This window comes from Magallana gigas, chromosome 3 (assembly GCF_963853765.1).
Source record: "Magallana gigas chromosome 3, xbMagGiga1.1, whole genome shotgun sequence".
NCBI lineage: Eukaryota > Metazoa > Mollusca > Bivalvia > Ostreida > Ostreidae > Magallana > Magallana gigas.
The window spans coordinates 44393549-44419445 of NC_088855.1; the positions used below are offsets into that span (position 1 = coordinate 44393549).

The 25897-nt window shown below is 33.9% G+C and overlaps 2 protein-coding genes across 8 annotated transcripts in view; one reads left to right on the forward strand and one right to left on the reverse strand.

Annotated features, from left to right (window-relative positions):
* LOC105343289 (uncharacterized) overlaps positions 1–12458 on the reverse strand; it is a 21321-nt gene extending 8863 nt beyond the window's left edge. Inside the window, exon 1 of the mRNA XM_011450594.4 lies at positions 12305–12458. The gene's annotated coding sequence lies outside the window, so the exon portion shown is untranslated. The remainder of the gene's footprint in view (positions 1–12304) is intronic.
* On the forward strand, positions 1704–24374 carry LOC105343286 (LIM domain kinase 1). Of its 7 annotated transcripts, XM_011450587.4 has the most exons (15): positions 1704–1821; positions 1896–1989; positions 9882–10017; positions 11248–11357; positions 12174–12380; positions 12911–13010; positions 13586–13800; positions 14476–14633; positions 14995–15104; positions 15486–15573; positions 20073–20176; positions 20625–20690; positions 20811–21032; positions 21169–21329; positions 22297–24374. In XM_011450587.4, the coding sequence occupies exons 1-15, from the start codon at positions 1797–1799 to the stop codon at positions 23033–23035; spliced, it is 2535 nt and encodes an 844-aa protein (XP_011448889.3). In that variant the 5' UTR covers positions 1704–1796; the 3' UTR covers positions 23036–24374. The 7 variants fall into 7 exon arrangements, with proteins under 7 accessions (XP_011448889.3, XP_011448892.3, XP_011448886.3 ...); XM_011450590.4 differs by lacking the exons at positions 1704–1821; positions 1896–1989 and adding an exon at positions 7416–7553; XM_011450584.4 differs by lacking the exons at positions 1704–1821; positions 1896–1989 and adding an exon at positions 8528–8547.
* The last annotated feature ends 1523 nt before the right edge of the window (positions 24375–25897 follow it).

A 25897-nucleotide genomic window follows, 5' to 3' on the forward strand; every position in this document is an offset into this window, starting at 1 on the left:
AACATGTAGTATTGTACATTGTCCAGATAGTTTGTATTATGACTCCATTAAGCTGATTTTATCATACCTATTGTTCCTCAGGTGAGCGATGTGGCCCATGGGCCTCTTGTTTTATTTAAACTGGCGTATGCGTTTTAAAACCTCCAAATAGTGTTATTTTTAGAACTTCAATGCCTTTTCTTTTAGAGAGAGGGTCTAGGCTCCATATTTTTTTCATAGTCTATATAAGGTTTAAAGGAATTCAAACCGATTTCAATCAACAAAAACGTGGAGAGATGACCCACTATACTTTAAAAATGTCATTTTGTATCCAAACAATTGAACGTTTTAGAGAAATACTACAAGTCCGTAAATTCGTGGTTGAAGTTGCATTTAGCATTTAACAATGAAGTTTATTGTGACTGAAATGGCTCAGTGGATAGAGCACCGGACATTTGGTGACATTATAGAGCTAGGGTTTTTAGGTTGTGGGTTCGATACTACCAAAACTTTAGAATATATTTTCTTACTTATCTTTTGTTAAAATATTTAAAACTGAATATTGTTAGAAATTGTGCTTTTGTAAACTTGTGATATAACATCATCTAGTATATTTAGTTGGAAAAAAATAAACTTGAAATTGTATTTTACGACTTAACCAAATGGGCATTTGGGGTATCTTGTTCCCCCATCTTCTTTATAAAATTGGGTCGAGTTCATTCAATACGTGCAGTTTCATTGCAATTAATAGATTCATTACTGTAATTCACATTCATTTTAATAAACTCTAAACTGTAAATAAACTAATGCTAACTAGCTCCAATTGAAATCTTTGAAATTAGTGAAGGCTAGTGTCAGGTTTATTTTTACAGTTGCTCAATATTATGATAAAAAAAATGATTTATTGCATGCTCTAAGTATATATACATGTTTATTACATACGAAAGGTTAGATAAAAAGTTCTTGCAATGAACAAGGTTCTCACATTAACAAATATATACTTGATAACTGGGAATTCAAATACTATGCAAAAAATACAAAAAATATATAGAATTGGCTTATATACTTCATGTAAGAGGAAATAAGTTAAGTAATATTACTTATTTTACAGTAGACTCAAGATTGAACTGCAGCAAAAATCAGTTTTGCCATCGTACAGTCATGTATGTTAGATTTTTTCGGATCTAACCTTTTGTACTAAAATATGTGCATATATAGATGAATAATAAAAGCGGAACAACGATTACATTTCAAATAAATTAGAAATATAGGCATATAGGCCTACTACAGTTATAGAGTATAGGTAAATGTACAATTTTGCAACACTTAAAAAAAAATGTATACGTACATGTTTGATATAATTTCAATAAAAAACAATTCTCGTCGCACTGATTTGAACTGTACTTTTTCTAACTTTTTGCCACCCCTACAACAAAATTATTAGTCTTTTAACCTATAAGATGACTACAATTTTCTGATAATTATATGCTAAATAGTATATATATCTTTCATTAACATATAACTATAAGACTATAGGTCTATATAATCGACTTTTTTTTCTCGGTAATGTATTTTAAGCGAATCATAATTCAGACCACCTTTCTCTATATGAGAGAGAGAGAGAGAGAGAGAGAGAGAGAGAGAAAGAGAGAGAGAGAGAGAGAGAGAGAGAGAGAGAGAGAGAGAGAGAGAGAGAGAGAGAGAGAGAGAGAGAGAGAGAGAGAGAGAGAGAGAGAGAGAGAAGTTTAGGTAAGTGCGATAACTCCAGCTCTTCAGTAGTTGGAGGTAAATTGAGTTTTCAGTATGGAGGCACAAAGATGACAGACGATAGTAAACTTGAAGGTAAAATTTATTTTTCGTAAACAGAAAAACTCACAAGTTCCGTGATTTTATCTGTTTCAAATTATATATTGTAGAAAACATCGGTCTGTGTCCGAAGTGCGGGAACCCCGTTGAGGACGACTCCTTCGTTCGGGCTCTGGAAGGCGATTGGCATTCGGATTGTTTTCGGTACGAGAAACTCATAGTAATCCATCTTCATTAATTGTTTAACTACGTCTGTTTTGTTTGTCTACTAGGATGAATGCATAGTTGAATACGATATGTTAAAGCTGAGGTGGGGTCGGGGTACAACGCAGAATAAGAGAGATGAAGTTGAGTTACTTCATAAATTAGATTCTCATTCTTCAGCTCTTATCAGCAGCTGATCAGGTCTACAACCATTCTCTTTTGAGTCAAGTGGATGTAGGCTATGCCTGTCCACTTTTCAAAGGAATATAGTCTATAACACATCAGCCATAGTAATAACAGGTCAACACTTAAAACTCAGAACCCATTTTTCATCCACCAGTTCACATTTTGTATTAAAGGATTCAGATTGTTATGATTTCTGGTATTGTATCTTTGATGCTCATACAGTAAGATAAGATGATGATGCTACAAAACTTATGGAGTCAAACTTAGTGTTCATGAATGTAATTAAATTTAGTTTTACAAATTGCTGTGGAGAATATAGCCCACTTATCAAGGTAACACTTATATTCTCAGTTTCAATGCCATGGGACCTTAATCTAGGCGAGATTTGTTGGGAATTAAAAATTTTGTACTGAAATCACTTTCAGTAAAGTGAAGTTTCTTTCAGACATCAGTACAAAACGATTAGTCTTGCAATTTCATTGAGGTTTGACAGTACATTACTTTAGTATAGCAATGCAAAGAAGGCTCGTTATCTCAAATTACATCTTGTTCAGCAACATTTTTTATTACATTAATATAGATGCACTCATATCGGCACTAATAATATGGCAATTCCCTATGCAGATTTTTATTGTTCAATAATATCTCATTCTCTACCATCAGCTTATACGTGCATATAGTCTGAGAGAGTAACGAATGGCAACTTTGCATAGGAGATTGAGCCAAATGTAGAGAATGACTCTGTGAACTACCAGTTGTTTTGAAAGTCGTCTACTGAGAAGCCTATGAACATTCAAATCTGTGTATGTTTCTCCCTGTATGTGGCAGGTCAAGTACCCGTACATGTATGGTAGTATGTGTAGCATGTATGAGTTTGGGTGCAGAGCAGACACAAAACTTTATCCCATTTTAGGCTTCATGATTTTGCATATACATGCATGTGCCCTAAAAATTGGTCAGTAAAAGGAGATAATTATTTTCACAGATTATACAGACCAACATATAATGTTTTGATTTATCAATGTGAATCTTTTAAGTCTGTTTTTTTATTGCTTTTTGAGGGGAATCTCAATGTCCATTGCTTTTGTTCATTCATCTGTGTAAGAAGATTATTTTGGACTACTGCATTGCTTTGATGAAATTATTTAAATGATAAAATATATGGCAACTTATTGATATTTGAAATGCAGAACTATAAAAATGAAAATAAAAGTGACATATGCTTAAAGTAAAATATACATACTTGACACATTAATACATGTAATGATGTTTATTATAGAAGTTTATATTTATTTACTGTATTGCGGGTTAAAATCGCGGTCGGAAAAGTTCATGATTTTTTCATTTTGCAGAAAATCGCTGTAGGTTGAATTTGTGGAAAATGAAAATTTTTAAAACATTAAATTCAAACCCGATTATGATTATCTGTACATGGTACATGCATAGTAATTCACAACGAAAAAAAAAAAATTTTTATCAGGGTTTTAAATTTCAAAAATATATTTTGTTGAAAAACAATTATAGTGGTATCTAATGAAATGCTTTTCGATAAAATCACCGGTTTGTGTAATACCCGTCCATAATTATTGTTCGGTAAATATAACAGTTTCTTTAAGTGCACCCCACTTTTATAATGGAAAGATTTCTTCTGTCAAATGATTTTCACACCTTTTCACGTGCTAGACACTCATGAGTACCTTGACGTATAAACACTCTGAGCCCCCAAATCACTATGAAATTTACTGATAGCACTGGGCAGACAGAATTAGTCTTGCATTACCGCACTGGCACATGGCTTGGGTACCTGTCAAGTGTCATGTTTGATTACTGCAGTTCTTTTTTAAAGTGTATGTAATAGGAAGAATGTGCTTAATAAAGAAAGGTTTTGTATAATTCTTGTGGGTTATTTGATTATTCTATTCAAAGAAGTTATTAAAAAAACGAATTGTCCCATGTATTCCAGAACATGTTTTATTGTATTCAAGTCCAAAATAACAAAAATAAAAAAATTAAACATCCTATATAAAACAAAAGAATGAAAAATAAAAGGTGGATTTCCTATTAATTTCGACCCTAATTTTGATTACCGGTACATTCATTTTGATCCAAAATTTATTTTTGACTAGATTGTAGATAAAAAATTTCTATAAAAATCAGCAGCCACATTTTGTGAAAAGTGTATATTGTTCATCCACCTTGACACTACTATAATGAGGCAGAAAGTCTATCAAGTCCAACTCTGGAGTTGTGTTGATTACTTCGGTTATTTCCACTCTCCTAGAAACATTCTTGATTTCGACGGTTTTTGTGATTTCGGTAGTGTGATGTATTATCCCTCTACGGGTGACTCTGTTGGCACTTGAAGGTGTGATTGAAGTAGCGTGATTAGTCACATTTTCCTTACTCTCTGTCACCTTTTTTGTTTCTTTGATATCAACCTTGCCGATGTATCTCTCTCTATATCCATCTTCTTGAGTGCGATCACCACTTTTCACACCATTCTTTTCGGTTACAGCCACAGCCGTAGAAGCAGGGTGACTCATAGTGTTTCCATCATCATCAACAACTGTTGTTTGAGTCAGATTTGTTCCATACAAACTAGTAGCAGTAACACTGCTCTCAGTTTCCTCAACATTGGTCGAGGAGGAGGATTGAGCAGAACTAGTCGTGATAGCCTCACTAGTTGTTGTCCCCAAATCAGTTGTGAGTTCTGTGGTTTTGAAGCCAGTAGTGGAATCACTGCTAGTCGTTGCTTTGGTGTTGGCTGTTGTTGTCTTTCTGATGTCAACTTTGCCAAGTGTCTTCCTTGCTCTCTGCCACGATTTCCCTGGCAGTTCGCTCTTCTAAACGTGACTATGACTAGACCTATCAATCTCAAGTACATCAATTTCTTCTCATTTGTGTATTCATTTTTGACTGTCCTCACTTCCAACTTGCCTCCTCCACTCAATCTACACTTAAACATTCCTTCATCCATTTTATTGTAAGTGAATGAGCACCCTTGCAAATTTTCATTTTCAAACTGGCCAAGTTTGCTGTAAGGACATTCAATCACTGGTCTTATCGTTGTTGTGTTGGGATCAACTGTTATAGTACTGTTTCCTCCTTTAACAATTCCTGGTAGAGCTATCACTATAAATGCCACTACTGCTGCCATCGTAACCAAAATAACAAGTCCTGGTTCTAAAATCATGTATGCCTTGTTAGATATCGTCAAATCCGGAAGTAGCAAAAAAAACCAAAATGAAAGCATGTACGTCAGCTAATCGAAAGTCTTTTGGTTGATCATGCAATTTTTTCCAGTTAGTAACAATAGTCTTTGTTGGTTATTATGATAGACTGCTTAATACCATTATTTTTCCTGACAAATTAACTATTATATTAAGCAGAGTCAGCTATACTGCTATGCCATTAAAATGGAAACATATTTATTTTGTGTAGTGTGTTTTCATGATAAGATAAATTATTTTATTTATTTAGTAATTTAAAATCTTATTTTTTCATCATTATTATACTCAAATATTATTCACTAGATGTTAAATTCGGGGAATTTTTATTTCAGCGAATATAGCAAAAATTAATTCAGCGAGTTAATTTCCTGCTATACAGTATTGATTTTATTATATGCTTCAAACTGCCCAAAGAAGTGAAGATTTATGAAAATATTTTAAGTTGCTCTATTTCTTATCAAAGCTGTGTTGTAAAAGCTAGACTTTTAAACATTTGAAATAAAAAATATTCTCAGCATCATAATTTCATTTGATGCTTTTGCATGGTATTGGTTAAGCTAATCATTTTTAAAATGTTAAGATAAATGACCTGGTTAATCGTAAGTTTAATAATTTGCATATTTTTTGAAGATAAATCTTTTGATGTGTGTGGAATTTCTCATATTTGGTATGAATTATGGATAACACTGTGTCAACAGACATTGTTTTTAAACCAATCTTTTCCTTTGTTAGAATAGTTTGGAACTTGGGGGGTTTTCAAGTTGACATAATCTGTCAGTATTCCAATACATAAATTGAAATAGAATGCTAAAACAAATACATAATAGTATACTGTTATCCATATGTTCTAAACAATGAATTTAATTCAAACTTAACATCCGACTCTGCTTTGTGAAATCCAGTTTTTAATATAAATTCTGTTACCAGTACATGTATAACCGAAATATTAAAAAGTTGGGATTTATTGGGGTTCTATGAGTGGATTTATTTTGGCACTATTTGCAGTGATATTTCGGATAATTCCATACATGGGACCCATGATTCAATATCAAAATTATCTTGGGTTCTTTAAAGGGGGGGGGGGGGGGGTGATGGGGTTCATTTCCAAAATTTTATACATGCATGAACTTTAATGGCACTTAACCATATGGGGGGATGGGATTACCCAAATATACCCAATGGGATGTAGAATTTCCTAATTTTTTTACATTTCTTTATAAATCTTTAAACGTTTATTTATACAGAAACCATTAACTTTCCCAATATATAAATGTTAACGTATTTATTCCGTTTCAGTGCCCTTGTAAAGTTAAGAAATGTGATAGGGTGAAGGAGATGTCTTTTACCTCATTGTTAAATTGATACAGTGTTTACTCTAAAGTTATCATAGTGAGGGTAAATGATCCTCCATTTAGCTGTATATATTAACCTTCAGGTATATTTGAAGATGATTTAAATTACAAGTTAACAAATTAGAAAACATCACAAAAAATACTGTGTCTTTTTGTTTTTTGATGGTCTGAGTCTTAAAAAAAACAAAACAAAAAACATGTCCATTGATATACATGTATTTTCAGATTTGAGAACGAAAACTAGAATGATACTGATGCACCTGAAATTTGAATTGCTGAGTTTTTGAATGTTCATAACAATACTGGTACCATTGGCAGGTGTCATGCATATAAACATATTAATTCTAATAACTATATCAAAAAGCAGTAAAAAAGAAGTAGATTCGAAAGCAGATTGTTTTCTTTTGGTAAAATAATGTTCAGTCTGTGCATTTGCAAGTCAAATAGCTGTTGTCTTCATGCAGTTATTAATTTAAACCTCAAATTCCATTCAACAATCATCTGTTTATTCTCGATGTAAAGTCCACATCCAAAAATGCTAAATATTCATTTGTCACTTGTATTGACGGTCACTTGTATAGAGGTAGGGTCTGCTTCACAGACGAGCTAGCCATAGCCTTTTAAATGAACTTCTTGCCTATACTCTCTACAATACACATAGGTAAGGAGGTATTTCTGCTTGTGAGTCATCACTGTGGTTTACCATTCATGAAACCAAAAGCCCAGCTTTTAAGATATATACTATTGAAGTTTACATCGACAGTGAGACTGTTGACATTATGAGGGAAACTAAACTGTAAGTATATGTGTGGGATAGTAGCATTAAACTGGAGTTTCTGGGAGGTTATAATGAGCATCATATTGTTACAAATAGTGTATTTATTTATTTTTTTCAAGTAAATCCAGAGATTACTATTAGTATACAGTACATAGATAAAAGGTGGCTTGTCAAACAAAAGTGTCACCTATGTATCATGCATACGATTTTGATTTACATGTCTAAAATTAGCTTTCTAAAGATCAATCAGTGCTTGTGCATTCTATGAACCATGATGAATCCAATGGAAAACTGAATATTTCTCTATATGCTGATATCTTGATTTTATTCTCTTCATTTCATTTATAGGACATCAGAAATGATGTTTATAAATCCTGGGCCTGTTTATTTATTCAAAGTGTTTACTAGTACCGTTTGTTGAGAGGTACAGCTAGACTTTAAATCTATAATGACCATGTTTACCAGTTATGATCCACAAGGCTGCCAGAAGAAATCTGTTATGTTGTTGGTTTCTATATATCCTCATTTGATATAAATAAGTGATTTTTGGATGCCAGCAATTTTATCCCTCTAAATTTCAATTTGTTTATTATTGCACATTTTTGCACATAAAAATGTCAACCCAATCATTGTAAATGTATCATTTTCTAGAGGTTTGTTTTTATCATTTGAACCCAATCCAGACATGATTTTATGACATGTCACTACCTTAGATCCTGAATATTGACACAGGAGCCCTGTGTATATCAGGTAGTTTACACATGTTGTGCCTGTATATTGATAATTTTCAAGGTGGAGTTGCTCACTCCTTTTGTACACAGAATGTACATGCACTACGCCCTGAGTTTGAAGTCACCACTGCATTATTCTGTACTTTACAAATGCAAATAATCACTGTTGACAAAGTTTGTGTAACATATTTGCCTGCAGTATCTCCTTCAAAGGTAGCTGCCAGGTTTATTAATATACGTAAAAGGCAGGACAGTATTTCACTTTGTTTGTCAAAGATGAGGTAAAACTTTTTTTATGTGCTACTGCTTACATAGTTTTTACCTCCCTCCCCCCCCCCCCCCCCCCCCCCCCGAAAAAAAAATGGCTAATGAAGTTTTAGCTATCTTTCCTCTGTCAGTTTAAACTAGAAGTTGAAACTGACATTTTATATTTCAGTGAATCTTCTTGCCCATTGAAAACTGTTGTATTTGTCAGGTTATGTCTTTTGTGAAATACAGATAAAGTCATTATCTCTGGATTATGGTAATCATGCTAATTCTAAATTGTTGTTATAAATCCCTATATTGTTTACATTGTTTACCTGTATAGATTAGTGTAATAGAAATGCTATGCAGGTATTGACATGGTTTCTAACACTCCATTAATTATCTATGTCCTGTTAGTACTAAAACATCAATTATTCCCACCAATTAACTGGACAATTACCATTAATGACATAATCCCCATGTGTGTAGACCATATACTGCCCAGACTAGTGCAGGTAGTCAAAAGAAATAGAGAACTGTATGTATATACACAGACTGTCACTTCCTGGTTTCCTGCCTAGAACGGGGAGATTTCTTATTAGATATGGGGATATTTACTAGACTCCGTGAATCTTTAAAAAATGTTAAACTGGGAAAGTCAATCAAAAGGTAATATTTATATTCCATTTTATAATCACATATTGTAGAGTTGACAATGCACACATTCATCGTGAATTTTAGTTACTTTAGGGGTCTTCATGCACAAAATAATCATTAAAAAAGGTGCATAGTATGTTAAAGGTTTTGATAAACGTAAGCAAGAGGACAAGTCCCTGTGTTGTGAGATTTTTGACGTAATGGTCCAGTTTATGATTCATACCTTTTTTATGCAACGCCTACCTGTATTGATACAAAGCATATTTTACAACTACCATTACCTGGTATTAGTTTCTGTGATTCAATGCATTAAACATCCTACTCATGGAAAGTTTGGTGGATTTTTTTTTAAAGAAACTAATGGAAACAACATTATTTGTTTAAAAACAGGTTTAAGGTGTGCTACCTTTGTAATCCATTTAAAATATTTATACCTGAATTCATCTTACCTGCATGTTTACTGTTTGATTTCATGTAACAGTACAATATGTTATTCTGACAGGTTTTAGGAAATTTATTGTTGTTTTCAAATTGTGCAAACAATTTGACTAAAGTCAGCGAATCAGAGAGAACATGTAAATGTATTTCATGTAAAATTTAACTTTTCAGGTTAAACACCTTCATACAACTACAGTTATGGAAATTTTTCTTTTTGACTGAGTTATAAAGATAGTACATGTATAAGCATTGATGGCATGGTTTTTGGTTTTAGGTGTTCCCGCTGCCATAAGTGCCTCTCCAGCTGGTACTTTGAGAAGAATGGGGAGCTGTTTTGTAAGCAGGACTATTGGAGCCTGTACGGAGATTCCTGTAACAGATGCGGCCTGATCATCACCGGCCCAGTCATGGTAAGATCTGAAGCTTAGTCATTAATCATGCAAACTAAGAGTTCATTTGTAGATCGAAGCATAAAGTTATAGGTTATTAATGTCTCCCAGTAGATTAGTACTGGTACATGTACTAATAGAATGATTAGTGAAAATGAACTTTTGTATCTTGCTTTAGTAAAAAAAACACCTACAATTAAAAAAATCAAATGCACCTGGTAAACAGAGGTAGGTTTCGTTTCATGTTTACACAAGGAAACAATGCCTGTATTTTAATTATGCTAGTCTTGATCTTTTTCTAAAATGATGCATTAAACAGCTAAAATTGCTAAAATGTTTTAAGGGTAAAATAACATGCTTGTTTTCCAATGACATGATGAAAGAGACATCCACACTTATTCAATTCAGCTATACTTTGTTAATTTCTTCTTACTGGCACAAAGAATGAAAAATTGTAAAAAGTGTGATGAAGTGAAAATTTACATTCTCCAAAGTGCCTTTGGTTTCTGTATAGTCAGATTTCAAATTTTATTTGTTTATGTAAATAACCTGTAAATTTATTTAACAAATGCAAATACATGTATTTTTTAGTTACCGGTAGTTATTTATTTCCAATTTTCCTTGATATGACAAGAAGTTTTATTTCAAAAATTGAATTTATCTTCATATTGCTGTCAGATTCAAAATATTTGTGTTGTCTTTATGAATTTAAATTGTGTGTCTGTTCTCAAACCTGACATTTAAAGATGTAAAATAATTTCTCCTTAAAGTGTCAAGTTTTGGGGGAAGTCAGTTTAGTCATTATTTTGCACAGACTTGAACTTGATATAATCTTGTAAATGCCCAAAATGGGGAGTTAATTTAAAGGAGGAAATTACTGATGTTAGTGATAAATGGAAATTCTTCTAATACACACTACATGATATGATAGAGATTGAATGATTATTACTGATGTTGTTCCTGCAGTGTATAAAATGCTAAAACAATGTTTCCCACATATACTATCCTAAAATGGACATTGCTTTTGAATTGTTGCAATATTTGAGAAATGAGTTCTGATCATTCTCACATGTTTACTTAAACCCTTGTATGATCAAGCACCTATATACATGCAGCCTTGAGCTATAATTTGTAACACTTAATGGTTTGAATGGAAATGTCCTGAGGACTTGAATGTATCTGATTCTTAGAGACTGTTATGAATTTGATTGCCTGACTGATAGATCTGTAGTTGTTTTCTCACTGTTACAGGTGGCAGGGGACCACAAGTACCACCCTGAGTGTTTCCAGTGCCACAACTGTGACACTTATATAGAGGATGGACAAACTTACGCCCTGGTGGAGCGATCCAGACTCTTTTGGTGAGGGCGCTAACTATTGATGGCAGTGTAAATGCATGTATAATAGCACAAATACAATATCAACAATAAATGTACATGAAGCTTCCACTTTTCTTAGAAGGAAAAAAAGTAGCATGTTTAAAACAATATGATAAACACATTGTATTCATCATTGCTCTGCAGAGGGTGGTCGGGGGGCTAAGAGTTTGGAAGAAACACATAGAACTCATAAGATATAAAGATTAAAACATATCTCAAGAGGTGCTTTGCCGAACTGAGAACTGTGATAATTGAAAAACTTACACTCAATTCAGTTAATTGTCATGGGGAAGGGTTGTGTACATGAGTAAAGTTCAGGAAATTGACACACTGTTTATGAAATGGATGTTATTAGTTGGTTTTAAGCTAAGACTGTCATACTATTTCTTGTGCAATATTTAGATAGTTTACATACTTGATTCATCTTGGGAAGGGACAGTTAACCTATAAATATGGTAATATATCTCTGCCACTTGCTTTGTTTTTGTTGACTCTATATGATAAACTATTTATTGGATGGGATATCTATTGGTAGAGATAACTGATGTTATATGATGGTTGTTATTATGATGATAGTCATCAATACAATATTGACTCTATTACTAATGGATAAACATGATAATAAAGTTCATGCAGCCTCTATACATTATTGTAGTCTGTAGCCACAAAAAAAAATTGCATTTGGATAGAAAACAGCTCTTGTACATTCAGTGTATTTATTTGACATTGTGAATATTAATATCTTAGAGAGTTTTTAAAATGTCACTTAACAATTCCCCATTTCTGTTGACTGGACAGTGGAGAGTGCTACAAGACAAGAATGAGGCCAGTCCTTATCTCCTCCCCCAACCATAACAAGGGAGTGCACTCCATTCAACTGATAGAGGTCCCACCCACCCCCGAGGGACATCGAAGTCTGAGGTACTCACTGGAGGGGCGTGACCGCCAGCAAAGTCCACAGGTCCCCAAGAGCTCTGGTACTGTTCCACACTTACAGATTTCAGAGTAAGTAAAGGATTACAGACCATCACAGTGTGTGTAGATTTACTGCACGCCTTCTTTCCTGTTGTAGAAAACTTCGTCTTAGTTTAATTTATTTCCTGTCAGCAAAGGCTTACTAAACATTTTCTTCTTCCTTGGTCATGCATATTTATTACAAATTTTATTTTTGCATTTTTTACCAATCAAGGTTTATCAAAGAGGTTAAGAGATTTTTATTTGTGTTTGTTGTTTTTTTAGAAGACTTCTTAAAAACTGAATGTATCATAATTGATTTTTCTATAAAAAAGGTACTTCACCAATGTATTGGCCTAACCAGGAGGTTGTTAATTATCTCATTGATCAATTAGCTGACAAAAATGTGTTTTAGTGTTCAAGGAAAAGGAAAATATAAATAGCACATATACTAAGTGTTGTTAGTGTCTGCTTTCCTGGTTGTCCATTGCCAATTAAAGAATAAAACTAACACTTGACATGATGTATTGAACGAACTAGAGATTGAGGCACCAGATTCTGTTATATCATTGTACTTTCAGACTTGACACCAGCTTGAGTCCAGGACTGGATGTTCTGAGTGTTGGAGATAAGATCCTGGAAGTGAATGGCATGCCAGTAAAAGAGAGCTCTCCCGAAGAGGTATAGACATGCAGTTCTCAGGGTATCACTTCCTGAAAGTATTTATAAAGTATGTGATGTCACTGAGACCTTGTTATTGAAACTGTAAAAGTTGGGAAGGAAGTAGTGTATAGGAATTTAATGTAAACAAGAGGGCATAGAAAATGTCAACATCGGATCAATGATGTTTTGTGAGGAAATTATGGAGTTTAATCACAACAATTGTGTTCATTTTGTCAAGTGTTTGGTATAAATCAGAGGTGAACTTTGATGTAATGACATCAAAGAATCAACTGCAGGAGTACTTTACCTGTCTTTTAAATATTATAAATTTACATCTGATGATTTGGATTAATTTGAGCTGTGCTTTGAAATGTGCAGGTATGCTTATTATGTGTATAATGTACTCTATGTCAATATAAATCCTTAAAAGTGATGAATTATCTTAAAACCACAAACGAGAGAGAGAGAGAGAAAGAGAATTATATTGCTTTATGATTCGTGTCAGCATCATTCATTAACAGAAAAGAATTTTTTTCACTCTGATAAATTAAAAGTATATATGATGAACATGCACATAATCTTTTTTTTAACAGATTGATCAGATATTACAAAATACCAAGGAGACTCTACATCTGACACTAGAAAGGGGAGCGTCCCCTTCTGTACCCAGGAGGCTGACTGAATCCCAGGGTGACAGTTTCTACCTAAGTCCTGATGATTCACCTGTCTTAAATGTTGAAAGTCTGTCAACAGAGAGAATCATCAATGGAGTCAGTGTGAAAATCAGAGCCAAAAGGGATCAAATGAAGTGAGAACAACACAAACTAAATTGATAAAAAAAAAATCAATTTTAAGATTTGAATTCTGTATACAGGGTTATTTTTGCCTTTCTACACTTGGAAACAGTTTCTTAGTATGTTTAATGAGAAAATAATTTAAAACACTAAAATTTGCGCAGTCTTAAATTCACCGCTGACAACGGGGAAAAAAGGGGCAAAAATAAAACAGGGACGAATAATTGATTATATAAGATCAATGACTAAGAAAGATACCATGCTTGTTGAATACCAGTAGTAATGTTCTTCAAACAAAAATAATGAATATATATTAAAAACTTGATCAAAAAGTGTTTCGGCATTGGGCACTTGAAACAGGATCTGAGAAATTATATAAGATAATTTCTTATTGGTCTGACACAGGTTTTCTTCAAAGTTCAGTTTCTGATATGAATACTGTATACAGGGTTATTTTCACCCAGAGTTATTTTGCCCTTATACAATTGCAAATGGCTTTGTCCTGTCTTGAATTTGCCCAGATGCAGTTGTGTTAAAAGAGATATGATTTAAGACATTGGAGTTTGCCCAGTCTTAAAGTTGCCTCCTGACAACTAGGATGAAGGGGCAAAAATAAAATGGGGGCAAATATTTCCCTGCATAAAGTATTCTTTTTAAAGATTTGTGTAAAGTTTGATTCCCTTTTTCAGTAAGAACCCATCAAGGAGAAGGAGCAAGTCTCCCTCCCCGCTGCCGTCGCGGACCAAGTGTGTGGACCTCACTCGAGCATCCTCCTTTAAGACTCAGCCCACTTCCCATCGAGTGTTCCGGGCCACTGATCTTCTTCATGGAGAGGTGCTGGGGAAAGGTATATATGTTACCCTATTTTAAAAGAATATGTGTTACCTGCATTACTTGCATCCGCTACATGAATACCAGTACACTGAAAAAAGGGAAAAGTACCATTGTATTGCTACAGGAGTATCATTTTAAATGTACAAATTCAATCATTAAAGTTGTATTTTAGTAAAATGAAAGGAAGTGCTCTAATCTTTTTACATTTTATAATCAAATATTATCAACAATTCAAAACATTGCTTAAAGTTTCATAGTGGACAGTGAGTAAAATGATATCTGTGTTCATGTATTAGTATTTGGTGTAGTTAGTATAGTAATTTCTGTGTTCATGTAATAATGGTCGGACTATAATGTGCCTGTGTGGTTGACAGGGTTCTTTGGTCAGGCTGTGAAGGTGACACACAGGGTGACCGGGGAAGTCATGGTTCTGAAGGAAATGTACCGATTTGATGAGGAAGTCCAGAAAAGCTTCCTCAAAGAGGTGAGACAGTCATTCCTGGTCATGTTTTTTATGTTAACTACCGGTATTTCTTTATTATGGTGTTTATGGACATGTAGATTTGTACCTTAGTTAGGCAGGAGATTATCTGTACAGATTGATGCATATTCCTAATCTGCAATTAAGTAAAAAGATTTACCAGTTATTCCAAAGGTCTTTTCTATATTATGATATCATTTAAAGAGTGATCTGAATCGTACTTGAAAATTTAGAAATATGTTAAGTAGTTTCCAGAACACCATCTTAGAAATTCATTAATGATTATATAGTTGTATTTACTAGTTTAATTAGCAGTCATGTAGTTTTCTTGGCTTGTTGTAAAAAGTCTGATTATTGCAATTCTAATAACATGTTATTTTGTAGGTCTCTGTGTTAAGAAGTGTCAACCATCCACATGTGCTGCGTTTTATGGGAGTTTTATATAAAGACAAAAAACTGAATCTGGTCACAGGTAATGATGCTTTCCATGCACACTTCTTGTAACAGTATGTCAGTTATATTGCTGTGAAGCAAAGAGAAGAATGGTATTATGTCATCAAATTTATGAAAGAGATTGATGCTCTGTAAATTAGAAAACCTTGGATGATAAAAAAGCATAAACAATCTGAATGATTCTACAATCTGTCATGATCTCTCTTAATATCAGTATTTAGAGTAATTTTTAGCTCACCGAGATGAAGTCAAGGGGAGCTTATGCTATACCCTCGGCGTCGGCGGTGGCGTCGGCGTCCGGACCTGGTTAAAGTTTTTGTTGCAGGTCCTGTATCTAAGCTATTATTTGTCCTATCTTCACCAAACTTGCATGGATGATGCATCTGGACCTACTTGTGAACTTGAAAGACTTGGATGCTGAATCTGGGTCCTAAATTTCAGATGCTGAAGGAGGTTAAGGTTTTTGGAGCAGGTTAAAGTTTTTGTTGCAGGTGCCCTTTGATAGCAATGTCTAAGTTACTCCTGGTCCTAACTTCACCAAACTTGCATGGATGGTGTGTCTTATGATACTGATCCACCAGACAGGCTTGAGTGCTGAATCTGAGCTATAGGTTCTGGATGCTGGAGGAGGTTAAGGTTTTTGGAGCAGGTTAAAGTTTTTGTTGCAGGTGCCCTTTGATAGCAATGTCTAAGTTACTGCTGGTCCGTACTTCACCAAACTTGCATGGATGGTGCGTCTTATGATACTGATGCACCAGACAGGCTTGAATGCTGAATCTGAGCTATAGGTTTCGGATGCTGGAGGTGGTTAAGGTTTTAAGAGCTGGTTAAAGTTTTTGTTGCAGGTGCCCTCTGATGATAATATCTTAGTTACTACTGGTCCTTACTTCACCAAACTTGTATGGTTGGTGCGTCCTATGATACTGGTGCACCTGACAGGCTTGAATGCTGAATCTGAGCCATAGGTTTCGGATGTGGAGGAGGTTAAGTTTTTGGAGCTGGTTAAAGTTTTTTGAGCAGGTGCCCTCTAACGATTATATCTTAGCTACTCCTGGTCCAAACTTCATCAAATTTGTGTGGATGGTGCGTCTTATTATACTGATGCACCTGAATGGCTTGAATGCTGAATCTGAGCCATAGGTTTCGGATGCTGGAGGAGGTTAAGGTTTTAAGAACTGGTTAAAGTTTTTGAAACAGGTGCCCTCTGATGATGATATCTTAGTTATTACTTGTCCTAACTTCACCAGACTTCCATGGATGGTGCATTTTATGATACTGATGCACCTGATAGGCTTGAATGCTAAGTCTGAGCCATAGGTTTCTGATGCTGGATAAGTTTAAGTTTTTTTTAACAGGTCACATGTTACATAGATAATAGTACTATTTCAAACTTGCATAGTTGATTAAACTGTTATATGAATGAATCGCAGAGGAAGCTTCAGATGCAGAGCTTGATCTCCATTATCAAGGATGCTAAAAAATATATCTTAGTTATTACAGGTCCTAACTTCACCAAACTTGAATGGATGGTGTGGCTTATGATACAGATGCACATGATAAGCATGGGTGCTGAATCTGAGCCATAGGTTGCGGATGCTGGAGGAGGTTAAGGTTTTAATTGCTGGTGCCCTCTGATGATGATATTTTAGTTATTGTTATACTTTCATGTTAAATACTGAAATCTGATTGGTTAAGACGCAGTTAATAATATTTACTATTACCCTCAGCGTTAGCAACGCACTTGGCAACGGGTAACATTAAAAAATGTTACATGCGCGAAAATTAAGCGCGTACGGTTCGCTGTAGAATTCACGTTATTCCTATATAAAAGCAGTAAAATTTTCTTAAAAATTTTAAAAAAGACATTCAGTATAACAAAATAGATAGTGCCTGTTTGGGAGGATAACAGTTGAAATTGACACCCCTCGAAAACCATTGTCAACCTCCGCTTCGCGTCGGTTGACAATGGTTTTCTCGGGGTGTCAATTTCAACTGTTACCCTCCCAAACAGGCACTATTTATATAATACTGGTCATAACTTCACCAAACTTGCGTGGGTGATGCGTCTTATGATACTGATGCACCTGACAGGCTTGAATGCTGAATCTGAGCCATAGGTTACGGATGCTGGATGAGGTTTAGTTTTTTGGAACAGGTCACATGTTTCATAGATGATAGCTTGCATAGTTGATTAAACTATATTATAAATGAAACACGGAGGTTGCTTCAGATGCAGAGCCTGATCTCCATTATCAAGGATGCTAAAGAAATCTCCTACCTCACTTAAACCTGCTTGATAGAAAGATGTGGTTATTGTTAAATGATATAACATGATTCCTATGATAAAGTATTGTATGATATGAAACACTATTGTTTAATATGATACAATATAATATGTATTGTATATGAAATTGACACCCCGAAAAAACCATTGTCAACCGACGCGAAGCGGAGGGTGACAATGGTTTTTGAGGGGTGTCAATTTCAACTGTTATCCTCCCAAACAGGCACTATTTATTTTGTTATACTGAATGTCTTAATTTTAAAGAAAACATCACTGCTTTTAGATAGGAATAACTTGAATTCTAAGGCGAACCGTATGCGCATGATTTTCGCGCATGTAACAATTCGTAATGTTACCCTTTGCTAAGTGCGTTGCTAACGCTGAGGGTAATAGAACAGATTATGAACTGTGTCTAAACCAATCAGATTTCAGTATTTAACATGAAAGTGTAACAAAAGAAAATGGTGCATGTATTACTTTCCAATAGAGAAATACTTACTTTTTACCTAGGGATACATAGGGCGCACTTACAACCAGTGTACACTTTTCTCTAATCAAGTGCACAAGTGTACACTTAAGGTGTACACCGTCTACACTCTGTGCAGGGCATGTGATGGAAATTACACTCTTATTTTCAATATGGCGGCAAAACGGTAAGCTGAGAAATCTGCAGAATTTCTTTTGTCAGCACAAGAAATATGCTAGAGTTGATAGCCTAATTGTAGCATTGCGTGTATAAATAATATAAGAAAATAAATTCAAAAGCTGTGTATTTTTTTTATATATATCAATAAAGCATGTTTTGTCAGCAAAAGTCAACAGATACATCATTCTATAGTGTACTAAGAAGTACAAAAAGATAGTTTTATACACATTTTTTATTTATCAATGCATATGAATGCACTAGCTCTCTAGTAATTTTGCCAGGCATTACTTTTCAGTTGTAAAGTAAGTAAATTCACCTTATTTATTTATTTTTTTTTGTTTGCTTGACAATAAGTTTACTCGTTTGCTGAGCATTGCGTCTCTCCTAAATAAACTTATTAACAATTTTTTTAATAGCCTAAAGAAACAAACACATACTGTACTTTGCATGTACCTGAAAACTGGTAAGGGAAGCAATGGATTACAAAAGCTATTAAAAAAATCGTCTTAAAAACAGAATACCTCAGCAGCTGTCACTTCTTTGGCGTCCATATTGAAAATATACACTACACCAAATTGCGCTTGATTATAAGGTGTAAATCATCTACACCAGGTGTACAACAGTGTAGACAAATCAAGCGCACCCATAGAGAAAAATCTTTAAAAGTCTCCTTCTCAAAAACCATTTGTCCAGATTATTGATTATGATTCCCAGGGGTAGGGTTGGGTCAGAATGGGGGTCAAATTTTTACATAAGAATACATTACGAAAAATCTTTAAAAATCTTCTTAAGAATTAATTGGCTAATTAGCTGTAACTTGTGTGTAAGCATTCTTAAAGTAGGTAGTGTAGATTCAAGTTCATTCAAATCATGATCGGGGGTAAATTAGGCCACAATGGGGGGGGGGGGTGTTTTGTTGAATTTCTACATATACTTTTACAAGCATCTTGATATTTGTTGAATAGATAATTGTTAGACTGTGGATGCACAAGGGGTTCAAAGTTTGATGTATGTATATATTTATATGAATAGTTGATCTTCTTTATCTTCTTCAGAACTACAATACTCAATATGTATAATGTCTATGAAATTATCCATTTATGAAAGGGGCTCAGTATTTAGCAAAAGTCTATCTAGATAAAATTTGAATTTTTTTTATATAAAATCTGTTTCACTACACTGTTCAGATATTTTGTATTTGACTCCATAAAGCTGATTTTATCATGGCTGTCGTTGCTCAGGTGAGCAATGTGGCCCATGGGCCTCTTGTTATTAAAAAGGATTGATATAGAAGTATAAGTACATATAAAAAAATTCCTTAAAATATCTAGGGTAGAAATAATTAAACTAGGCCTCGTTAACATTAAAATGATCAATGGACTTTTCCAAAATTAAAAGTTTGGAATTTGTCTATGTTTGTGATTGCTTTCCATCAGTCTGGGAAATTATTCTAAAGGATCTATCCAAATCTTTAGCTCTAAATTGATCTTTAAATGAATATAAGGTATATTTTTGCAATGCTTCTTTTTTAAGATATGAAGGTTTTTTCGCATTTTGAATTATGGTTGTGTTTTTTATTTTCTTGTAGAATATGTGTCTGGTGGTACTTTGGGGGAGCTGCTAAAGGACGACTCCATTTCCTTATCCTGGAAGCAGAGAGCCGTTTTTGCAAAAGGCATATCAGAAGGAATGGTATGAATAGTACTACAGATTTATTATTCTGTGAGGGTCACTTGCATTTTTGGATGACCTGAGTCTATCCATTTACATCCCAACTCAATCTTGTTTAAATGGCTTTAAGTTAGAGTTTAAAGTCTGTTATTTGAGGTAGTGGTAAAGTACGCATTTTCTAGAGTCAAACAATATGTGTGGGTACTATACACGGGGATGCATGATTTACCACACGCAAGTTTTGATTTGTTTACTGTACTTTTGGGGGTATTTACCTGATTTTAAGCTCATCGCATAACTAGTTTGAATTCTCCCACACATTAATAACCTTTTTTTTCAGTATTTTAAAATATTTACGCTCAAGGGAATAATTTTGTTCAGTAATTTGTATACTGCTGTCAATTTCGATTTACAACTACACATGTACATTAAATGCTTAAAAATAATGCTGTTTTTTTTTTCTTTACAGGAATATCTGCATTCTCTGGGAATCATTCACAGAGACCTCAATTCCAATAATTGTTTCGTCAAAAATGTAAGTCACCTTGGTTACATTTTAAACAAAAAATTGATTCACTGTATTACAAAAAAAAACCAAAATAAATATGCATTGTTATTTTATTATTTATGTTTTCATTTATGATTTTATCTGCAGGACATGACTGTGGTTGTTGCTGACTTCGGATTAGCACGAGTCTTGCCTGACCAATACCACTATCCTGATCAGGTTAAATCAGGGAAAACTAAACGTCGCTATCAGCGCAAGAAGCGATATACCGTAGTGGGTAGTCCTTATTGGATGGCTCCAGAGATGTTGAAGGGCAAAAGTTATGATGAAAAAGTGGATCTTTTTTCCTATGGAATCATTGTTTGTGAGGTCAGTAGCATCACTAGAGTTACTTCCCTTGAATTATGTTTCTGTAATTTATGCCTTGCAGTATTGATGGTAAATATCAGTTGCTTCCCTTTTGTCAATGAAAAACTTAAATTATTTTTGTTTCCTATTATTGTAGATGCTTGCGAGAGTGGAAGCAGATCCAGACATTTTACCCAGAACAATAACCTTTGAATTAGATGTTAAACTCTTCTTCCAAAAATTTTGCTCAGAAAAAGACTTCCCTCTTCCTTTCTTCAAGATTGCAATCATGTGTTGTCAAGTTACTCCAGAAAACAGGTGTTTGTTATTTGTGGTTTAATTTTAAATTATAATTTTTTAAAACTGTAGCCTACAAATTTGTTAGCTCTTTAAAAAAAAAAAGCCATTTCCTGAAACTGTTTCTTCTGGAAAAGAAATGTTTCCTGCATGCATTACTTACATGGAGGTACCATAAGTGTTAGAAATTGACCCAGCCCAAAACTGTCAAAGTACAAGGTCTCACATTGAAATAATAAGAACAATGTACATGTATATGTTTTTGTGAATGTTTGAGAATAACGTCCTAGGTTGAGAAATGTTGTTTTGAAATATAAAAACTGAGGCATTAGCCTAGGCTTTTATGAAAATCCAAACAACATTTCAACTGCGAGGAGATTATCCTGCAACATTCGCCATAACAAGATCTTTATTTCTATTCTTCTAACAGTTCAGTATTTACATGATCGTTTCTCCGATAGAGAGACGATCTAGGTCATGGAGATGTCCATTTTGTGTAGCCCCAATGGTATCGATCATGAGTTACTGATTGGAAAGACATGCAGACAACATATTTTTTCATTGGATATTTAAAACACTTATTGAAAATATCTTGAATAATATACCTTTAAATTATTTTAAGGTTATTTAATATGATTATTAAAGCGACATCTTATTTATTGTATGTAAAACATGCAGTGCAAATTTGTTAGGGAGGTCCTTGAAAGAGTCGCATAGTACTCTTCAAAATAAACATTTGAAGCAATACACATCATTTTGACTGGAACGAAGAAGTGAAATTGACATGGTTATAAAAGATTTATGTTCTGAAGTTATACTTTCATGATTAGTGTGAGACTTATCAGTATTTCTGGAAATTATAGAAAAGAAATCGAAGTAAAACTATTTTTGAAATTTGAAAACTTGAATTGTCAGGGTTTTGACTTTGTAGATTAACATACCATAGTTTAACAAAAATAACAGATTTTTTTTTGTGATTTTGTTACAGGCCAAGCTTTGACAGAGTGAGCATATGGACAGAGAGTCTGTTAGTGAACCTAGAGCATGGTGGGACACTACCCCCAGAGCTACAAGGGGATCCAATTGAATATTATTATGCCGTCCGAGAAGGCAGAGCACCAGAAAGTAGGTCTCGTAAATCATTGGACACAATCACGGAACAGAACAGGGAGGCTTTGAATAGACAGGCTCTGCCTAAAAAGTGTGTGATTGAAAATATCACAGAAAAATCCAGTCAGTCATTCATTAGAGACCGAAGCTATAGTGATAATTCGGTGTCCAAATCCTGTGATCTTTTGTCAGTGGCCTGCTCCAACATTGAGGAGTCTCTGAGTGACGTTGATTCTCCTGTGGATGGCGTGTCCACCATTTTAGATAAACTGAATTTCCAGGAATGCACTAGTGACATGGAGCTCTCATCCACGTTTGGGGATACTAAATTTTCTCTTCCAGTGAACATGACCTCTTTGAGTGACACTGAAATTGACAGTCCTAATGATCAAGTTCTAAAACGCAAAAAACAAAACCCTCCAGATTACCTAACCAGCAATCATACAGACAATGAGCAAATATTTGACATTGATGATATAAATTTTACGGAAAACAATCTGGTCACTTCCAATCGCAGAAATTGTTTAATCAGTGATATGCAGACAGCTTTGTTTGAAAATAAACCACAAATTGAGGTGACACACTCTGGAAGTGAAGGCAGATTAAGACCATATTAACATTTCTCTATACTGTTGATACCCAGAAGATACCAAAGTCCTATTTCTATGCTTTTAATTTGCTTTTAGAGAAACCTGTCAACATGATGTATTTTTGATGTTGTAAGATTTTTATGATGTTACTTGTTAGTGGTTTAAAGGTGATATCTTAAATTTCAAGGTCTGTATTTTCAGAGAACTTGCCATAAGAAATTAAATAATATGTGAACAACCATACCATGTGTTATTTGATGAAAGAAGAAAATTAGATCTCTCAAAATGATTGTAAATTTCATACATGCATGTTGATCTTGTCATCATAACTATAACCAGTTTTATGAATTAAAAGAAAACTTTGATGTTAATGTATCTCATGCTGAAACATGTCAGGTAAAACAATGCTACATTAAGCAGGCACATCAGGAATTCACACAGTGAAAAGTTGGTTCCATGCCTCTAGATTAAAATGTATAATGTAAAATGTTTGGATAAATCATTACATTTATAACTCATCAAAATCTTTTGTCTCTGACATTTAGCTCTACTATTGTTTTACTGATAACAGGTTATTTAGTTAGCTTGCCAAAACCCTAAAGTCATTTTATGTGGATGGAAGGAATTTCAATTTTGCAATACATTTCCATAGCAACTTTCAATGGCATATCAATATCCAATTTGTTGCTTCCTTTATTCATTGGATTGTTTAAATGGTGTACTTTTTGAAGATGAGACCAGAGGTTTTTCATTCCATTTACTGGGTTGCTTATAATACTGATTTACTCTGGCACATTTGGAGTTCAACATGTATACTTCTGTATTGATAATGTTGTTATTTTCAATCGTTTTATCACAGATATACCTGGTACATGTATTTTCATTATGGGAAACCCAGAATTCATTTATATGATAGAAAAGAACAATGAAATTATGATGGATTATTCTCGTTTGGATATGATTAATTCAGAGATTTGTAATGGAATATTGAATTGTAATACAAGATCATATGTTATACCAGTGTATTGATATACTAGGATGAACCATACTTACATGTGCATTTTTTCGCGATGTCTAATGCATTGTCTGCTAAAAGGAGGGTGGGGGTTAAAAATATGAAAGAAACTAAAATATGTAGGGAACTTTGAGACTTGTGCTTTATAACATTCCTCCCTTATCGTAGTCATGATCAATGGTCTTGATGTGGTTTAAGAGAAGTGCTTCAAGTATTTATAAACATCAAAATAGTTGGTGGGTCCCGATACAAATAACACAGATTAGTTCTGGTGACCAAATATGTAAAGTGGTTTTAGCCTAAAATATTGTTCAATTTTGAGAGAATGCAATAAAATAAACCATCAAATTTTATTATTAAATTTATTTTTTAAATGATGGAACAGATCTACTGGCATCAGCTAATAAAAGCAATATGCACTTCGTGTTTTTTATGTTTTATATGTTTTTATGAAATAATGAATGTGTCTTATTTTTCACAAATAATTCAGGATATTCAGTGGCCAATTTTAGTGATATTTTTATGGTGCTATATGGACATATTCAAATTGGATTTATTTTTTGTGTTATGCAATTTGCATTTTATTTCATTTCCATTTTTGAAAAGCTTACTGTTTATTTCATTGTGTACATATATGTATACGGTATTTCATAAGCAAAAATTGATATTTCACAAATAAAATGAAAATATTTATGCTGGGCATAGAAAAAAATGCTTTACTTATTTTTAAAACAGTCCACTAAATATTAAGCACTTTAGAGGTAGTTTCTGTTGTAGCCTTTAAATGAATTTTTTATAAGTGCAAGTAATATGAATGATTTGTATAAAACTAAAGCTTTGATGCAAAGAGCAGTCTGCAGTACAACCTCCTTCTATGTGTGAATACGGAACAAATATGTTTACTGTACTTATAAATATGGATAGACAGATGAGATCCTTCAAAACTATCACTCTACACTGACTTTTTCATCATTTTCTTCCCTCTTCATCATATATGAAACTGTACAGTATTGTTTAGAAATCCTTGCACACCACTTACTAGGGGTGAGGTACAAATGAACTAGTACAGAGCAAGTCCTGTGGTTTAGACAGGGAAATAAGTATCTGAACCACGCTAAGGAGTGACTGCACGGCTATACTGAAAGTATTGGCTGCTAAACTCCTTGCTGTCATGCTGTACATTAACTATTGCAAATGCAAATTTACTATGCAAAATTTATCCTATCTCTTTTCAGGTGTTAAATAATTGATATACCATTCAAATGTTTAAGATTGAGTTGTGTACAAAGCATATATTTAAGTGTTTTGAAACAAACATTTTAGTGTGAATTGGGTTGCATACCCATGCAAAATGTTGAAAACAATCGTTATAATTTGATTCAAAGTGCAATTAAATCTTTGTTAGATTTAGCACACTTGTACAGTTAAAAGTCAGTTTAAATTTATTTGAACAACTTGGAACGTAGACAAAAATTTGGTTGTACAGTGAGAGAAAACAAGGAGGTAGAGTAGGATATAGCGGCCTTGTCAGCCGGGCTGACGGCGGCCATACAGGACATCCTGTACTGAGTCACCGGTGTGTAACCCTGCTCCCTCTACCGCTGCCAAATACTCACTACACCAACGCTCTACTATCATACATAGCTCAATCTTCTGTTTACACTGTCTGAGGGAAACTTGTTATTTATTATTTATGATAAAATTATAAATTGATAGAAAAGAATTATGTAAAATTGATCAAAATCTTAGATATACCACATATAATCTAATTTGGTTTGAATATACTTTATAGTATAGGATATGTAACAAATGGTTGGAACGCAAGTTCTACCAACACTAGGTTCTAACAACTGTGTATATGCTGACTTAGTAAG

Bases quoted from the DNA above. Each gene is read 5' to 3' on its own strand.
- LOC105343286 (XM_066079954.1), top strand. From the start codon at position 9,370: ATGGTCCAGTTTATGATTCATACCTTTTTTATGCAACGCCTACCTGTA. The intron at 9,567-9,881 runs GTGTGCTACCTT...TTTTGGTTTTAG, and splicing joins TGTTTAAAAACAGGTTTAAG to GTGTTCCCGCTGCCATAAGT. The intron at 13,011-13,585 runs GTATAGACATGC...TTTTTTTAACAG, and splicing joins AAGAGAGCTCTCCCGAAGAG to ATTGATCAGATATTACAAAA.